General features: G+C 47.9%; 1 protein-coding gene across 1 annotated transcript in view; it reads left to right on the forward strand.

The window, feature by feature from the left end:
- The window catches only part of dnah7 (dynein, axonemal, heavy chain 7), a 73,119-nt gene extending 69,848 nt beyond the window's left edge, over window positions 1–3,271 (forward strand). Inside the window, 1 exon segment of the mRNA XM_069154801.1 lies at window positions 3,050–3,271. Coding sequence (XP_069010902.1) covers window positions 3,050–3,256 — 207 coding nt within the window. The 3' untranslated portion in view covers window positions 3,257–3,271.
- Window positions 3,272–6,422: the final 3,151 nt, after the last annotated feature.

The raw sequence follows: 6,422 nt of genomic DNA on the forward strand, positions 1-6,422 counted from the left end.
AGCCGGAGGCTTTTGGAGAACGTTAACACCTCGGGAACACCTTCGGGGAATTTCTCTAAATTTGTCACAAATGCTCACTTGGGACTTAAAGAGATAAAACTGTTTAGGGTCTGGGCGATAAACGGTCAAAGTTACTGCGACTTCACAAAACGCCCGAATTCCTACTTGACGTGACGACTTGCGTTTCGCCCCCCCCCCAAAAAAAAAAAAAAAAAAAAGTACGACGACGTCAGAGGAGGAAACTCTGGACGAACGTGGATGCAAACTGCGACCCGACCGGACGGCAGAAACGTGCGACCGTGACGACAACGCCGGTTCTGGCGCTTCGCGGCTGCAAAAGGTCCGATCAGTCGGCCGGCGGGGACAAACATTCGCTTCCGATCCGGAGCCGGTTTACCTCAGAAACGCCTTTACCAAACGAATTCAGGCGTTTTGGGCGGAGGGCGCTCCCTCCAGGAAACGCTCGTCAAACCCCCGTCTTTCCGCAAACTCGTTCCCGTCGCATTTCGAGTGAGCGAACGAGGCAACTCCTGCGAAAGCCTTCCGGGGAGAGGAAACGCGCGCCGCGGCTCCCGTGTTCACCCGGCGGTGTCCCGTCGCCCCGAACTGTGAACGGTAAAGTCGCCGTTCTGCACAGCTTTGTCAAATCTAGGTTTTGAACCGAAAGCGCCGAAAGTGCGGAGAAAACCGGCGCGGCTTAACGCCTCGGAGATGTTTTACAGTCGGCGGGATTATATTCCCACCCGCTGACAGGTGAGAATTAACGCTCGCTGCGACGCACAGCAACCTCGGCTTCGCTGTCGCCGGGGCAACCGGGTGCCAAAGCCGTCAACGGTACGTGCGTAATCCCGGTACGAGTCTTTCGTGGCAGTTTGATTCAGTTCTGCGAAGTCTAATTGGCGCGTGCCACCTTCCCACCTTGTCGACATACGGTTTGAGTCACAAGTCTATTTCATGGAGCTTCTCTTGACTCGTCTTCATTTAAATGTTCCCAAACGGCATGTTTTATGAAAAAAAAAAAAAAGAAAAGGAGAAATTCTACCGGTCATTTAGACCTATTTACTTTAGTCGCTTGATTCTCAAATGTGACAGAGGAAGAAGGGATGCTGGGAAATGCCAGGGGAGGAGCCCCCCCCCCCCCCCCCCCCCCCGGTGTGAAAAATGAATAAAACCTAAATTAGGATGAATTTGTAGTGTACCGGTGAAATAAACTAACTTTTGCCAACAAGTAAAAAAAAAAAAAAAATCCACGTTGCATAAAATGTTCATACATGATGTATGAGGCGAGGATATTTATTGATTCTTCTCCTGTAAATTCTTCTGGGTGTCAAAAAAAAAAAAAAAAAAAAAAAAGGTAAGATTTGATCTTTCCTCAGATTTCTTCCGATTAGTAAAATGGGGGCAGATTCCATCGTGATTTGGTGCGAGTTTGCTTTTTTTTTTTTTTTTTCTTTCTCTATAACAAAAAAACACAAATACAGCGAGGAAAAGAACAACAGCCGTCGAACTGCAGCCGCGGCTTCGCCCAGGAGGATGTTCGCAGCTCCCTTGTTTTCTGAACTTCAGCACTGTTTTCCATTCTGCCTGCAGCCCGCCCGTCTGCTTTGCTTCCCACCCTTTCATTAATTAACCGTGCTTGATATGGTATATGAAAGTAGACTGGCAAGGGGGATGGAAGTTGAGTGCCGGTGGCTCAGAACGACGACTGATCAAGTTTTCCTCTTCGTTTTTTTGTATTCCTCCCCCCCCCCTCCCCTCCCTATGTTCTCTCCTCTTCACGATGCGTTCAGTGACTATAAATAATGCACGAGACTGACTTTTTTTTTTTTTTAATATTCAGACATTTCAGGGCAAGTTATTAACAGAATCAGTTTTTGACAAGAACGGAGCTTAATTAAAAATGTGTTTATTATTTACGGCGGTGGGGGGAATACAACAGAGGCAGCCGAAGTTGGCTTTGAAATGTAAATCTTCACCGAGGCGCCCGTTATGGAACCAGACGAGTACTTTTCAGGCTGCAGCTCTACAAACTGTTTTTGTATTTTTGTTTTTAAGATGTTTTTTTTTTGAGTGGCCCATTTTATCCCTTTTGCATAACCAAGACTTTCCGAATAGCCCGAGGGGGCTCCTCCTCGTCAGTGCTATTGTTTTATAAGTTTACGTCCCCCAAAGTTCCCAATTTGTAACTTAACGTTTGGATAACAAACAAAAGAGATTCGGGTTAGTTTCCGCTGAGTTACATTTTGAACGCTCGATGCTGACCTTTGACCCTTCGGCCTTCCCTCTTTGAAGACACCCACGCCCGTCCCCGCGCATTCGTCCCGCCATCAGAGGAGCGATCGTTTTGCACGCTCATCAGCGGAGCCATAACCAAATCCACACTAGCCAGTCAAATGATTCCGCCGTCATGTGTTTTGAAAGGAAAACAACTCCTAGATGTTTATAACCGCCGGACTAAATGGTCTACAAGAAGAGGGTGAACATCTTAAAAGGCCCCATATTGTATACATTCAACTTCCCTTTGCTTTTTACACAGTAAAGGGGGTGTTCGGCTGCTGGGTAGACCCCGTTAAGTGTCAAAACCACGAGTAAACTCGTTAATGCGCGCACCCTTAATCCGGCGTCTCTGCCCTCTCGGCGATAATATAACGTCGTCCAAAATCCGATAAGAATCTCGTACTCGCGCAAGTTGTCCGAATTTCTTTTGAAACGCCATACGCCGTTTGATAAAGACGTCAAACTATAGCCGGGTATCGAACCACCAACCTTCTGATTAAGGCGCAACCCACTCTTACCATGTAAAAAAAAAAAAAAAATCCTCCCTGTGCAAATTGATATAGCACGACGGGTTTTTTTTTTTTATATAAAATTTTGGACACGCTGTAGTGACATTTTTTTTTATCGAATTTTGGACGACATGCTGTAGTATGACATTAATATGTCAATGTAATATGTCATACTGCGGCATGTGTCATGTTCACCCAGTCCCCCCCCCCCCCCCCCCGCCCCGCCCCTCCTTTAACCCCTCTCTCCCTCCTCTCTCCACCAGATGTGGTTGAAGCCCATCAGGCGGCAGGACCTTCCCGAGAGGATGTGCTACATGGCGCCCGTCTACAAGACGAGCGAGCGCCGCGGCACCCTGTCCACCACCGGACACTCCACCAATTACGTCATCGCCATGACGCTCAACTCCAACGTTCCCGCGGAGCACTGGATCAGACGAGGGGTCGCGCTGCTCTGCCAGCTCAGCTCCTAGTCTCGACTTTGGGGCTCCTTTGGGGCTCGTTTCACTCATAAAATAAAATAAAAATAATAATAATAATAAAAAAAACAACTTAAAAAAAAAAAACCCTCCCACGCACGTACAGGTTCTCGTAGATTTCTGACGTATAATGTATAACTTCGTAGCTTACGAAATCCAGGACCGGACGAGGAGCAGGAGATGAGTGAAGAGGGCGTCGTTCTTTAACGGGGTTGCACCGGAACCGCGAGGGACGACAAGTCCAGGATCTTCAAAAGTTTTTTATTTTTTTTATTTTCCTTTTCGTAATGGGGAAGAATGCACAGACAGGCAAGTAGCAACGATGTCACATTTTGCATTTTATACCCAGATTCTTTGAAGACGCGCTACGTGGAACAAAAGCCAAACATAATCGTGGACTTTTTCTTCTTCGCCCGATTAACAGTGAGGAAACTTTTGTCTTTGGGGCGTAGTGTCGAGAGTGTCGCTGAGCAGTTCAGATTTAAATTATACACGTGATACAGGAGAGACACAGGTTACCCCCCCACCACCCCCCTCCCCTCAAAAAACAAAAAAAACAACAAAAAAAAAGGAACTATAAAATTTCAAATGTACAAAAAAACAACAAAACAACAATCAAGATTTAAACCGTTGCAATCGACCAAATGAACCCGAACTCGTTAGTTTAAAGAGGGCGAACGATGAGCTGCGATTGATGTCCGGATCAAAATACATTCATGTCCCGCCGCACGAACGTGAAGATGTGAACTCGATAAGTAAGGTGAAATGAACAAAAAAAAAAATGCCTGTAAAAAAAAAAAAAAAAGACACGACGTGCAGACGATGAGGTATGTGCTCTGGCGGCTGCACCGTTTGCCGTCCGATCTCGTACCGCCGGTTTCACGCTACGCCCCCCCCCCCGAAAGAGTTGCCCGCGGTCGTCAACGCAGTTCATTTGAAAACCAAAAAAAAAAAAAAAAAACGAAAAAAAAAAAAAAAAAAAACCCAAAAACAAACCGTAACAAAGATTACCAGCACTTCAACTTCGCGGCACGAACAGCGAAGACAAGTCCCGACGCTCGACCCGACGTCCGCGGCCGCCGGGCTGGCGCGACGAATCGGGTCGGATCGAGTGGCACGAGTTCGACGGGGCCGACCGTGATTCACAGCCGGTTAAGACACAGACGATGGATGTCACACAGTGACAGGATAAAACAAAAACAAAAACAAAAAAAAACAACAACAAACAAACAAAAAAAAAGAAACGGCCCACGCAGTTCTCCGTGCGCTCCGGCGGCCGAAGCCCGGCTCGGCAGCGTAGCGCGTGAGCCGCGGGACAGCCGAATGGAATGTCGGGGACAGGGAGGAGGAGGAGGAGGAGGAGGAGGAGGAGGAGGAGGAGGAGGAGGAGGAAGATGAGGAGGAGGAAGGGCGATGTCAAGCACCAGCCACTGAAAAAAAACAACAAAAAAAACAAAACCACACTCTGGCCGGGTTTGGCACATTCAGCAGAGTGACTGTAACGTAACACCCCCGGAAACAAAGAGGAATGTTTCAAAAAAACAAAAAAACAAAAAACATGATAATAAATAATCTCCGTCCTGTTGGTTTCATTAAGCGGTTAATCCTCAATCACGAGTGCTGGGACTCTTTAACTCTGACTGCGTTTCGTACTTGGGCGACACGCCGCCGTTCGACTGGTCTGTCTCAAGATTGTCAGGAAGTGAAAACAAGCAACTAACTGTTGCGTTCGGTTACGTGACTACTGACACGACACAGACCTCAAGTATTTACAGAACACGTCCAACAATAAACAACAACGACGACGACGACGACCCCCGCGTCGACGTGACAACTGAAGCTCCGATCCGCAATCGCACGTCCGCCGCGGGGATTAAAAAAAAAAAAAAAAAAAAAAAAGCACCTTCGTAGGAACTCCCAAGAGGCGCCCCAAAAGAAACGGGAGTGAACGGCGACACCGCGTGACGAAGACGAGAAGTATTAATTTGTCTGAATTCACATTTTGCACCTGTTGGTTTTCACAACGATTAACAGAAAAAGGTCTCGACGGCGTCGCGTCTCGTTTGGCTGCGGATTGTCAAACCCTCGCGAACGAAAAAGACAAAAAGGAAAAAAAAAAAAAAAGAAAAAGGTCAGACGTGTGTGACATCTAGTTCCTAAACAAACAAACAACAACAAAACAACAAAATACTGATTATTGTAAACGCTAATTTGTAAAGGCTTTGGCAGCGGTGTTAGCAGCGGTTACCACTACGAACTGTAAAAGTTTAATAGTCCAAAAAAACAACAACAAAAAAACAAACAAAAAAAAAAGTCTAAATGAACATAATAATAATAATCTGAAGGAATATTTCAAGAAAAAAAATTGCAGCAAAAATAAAGTAAAACAAACACTGATCTTCCGCCTACAATCAGGGGAACTTCTGACTCTGCAGCCTCGAAGCTGTCGACACGATCTGCAGGCGACGGGACCCGAAGGGTGTTTTTGTTGTTGTTTTGGGTTTCTTTTTTTTTTTTTTGTCCCCCCCCCCCCTCCCCTCCCCCTCCTCCGTCAGTAGCAGCGAGCTACGCGGAGCTGCGCGTCTCTTGGAGGACCGCCGAGGGTTCAGCCGTGGAGACGCTCCAGTGGCCGGGGCTTGGCGAGAGGGGGAGGGGGAAGGGGGGGGGGGTGGGTTTCCTCCGCACGCCGCCTGGTGACAGCGAAAGGGTGATGATGGATGGCGGGGGTGGAGTGTACGCACGCACACGCACACACACACACACACACACACACACCCCACGCAGACGTACGAGGCGCGGGGACGATGAGAGACGAGGTCTGGAAGACAAAACGCGCTAACAACAGGTGATGATGGATGGACGGCGAGCTGCCGGGCCGCGACAGCTGCCCCTCTCCTCGGGAACACACACACACACACACACACACACACACACACACACACACACACACACCTGCACCGACCTCAAAGTCTCCAGATCTTTTTTTTTTTTTTAAAAGATAGGAGTTCGAGGAGGTGGATTCTGGTTGGTGGGGGGTGGTGGTGGTGGTGGTGGTGGGTGGAGGTGGTGGGGGTTCAGACGGGCCTCTTTTTTTTTCTTTTCTTTTCTTTTTTCCCTTCTCGCTTCCCAGGGAGCAGACAGATCGGAGGCGACGGAGGCG

This window comes from Embiotoca jacksoni, unplaced genomic scaffold (genome assembly GCF_022577435.1).
Source record: "Embiotoca jacksoni isolate LCO1_2020_lvr unplaced genomic scaffold, fEmbJac1.0.p SCAF_2, whole genome shotgun sequence".
NCBI lineage: Eukaryota > Metazoa > Chordata > Actinopteri > Embiotocidae > Embiotoca > Embiotoca jacksoni.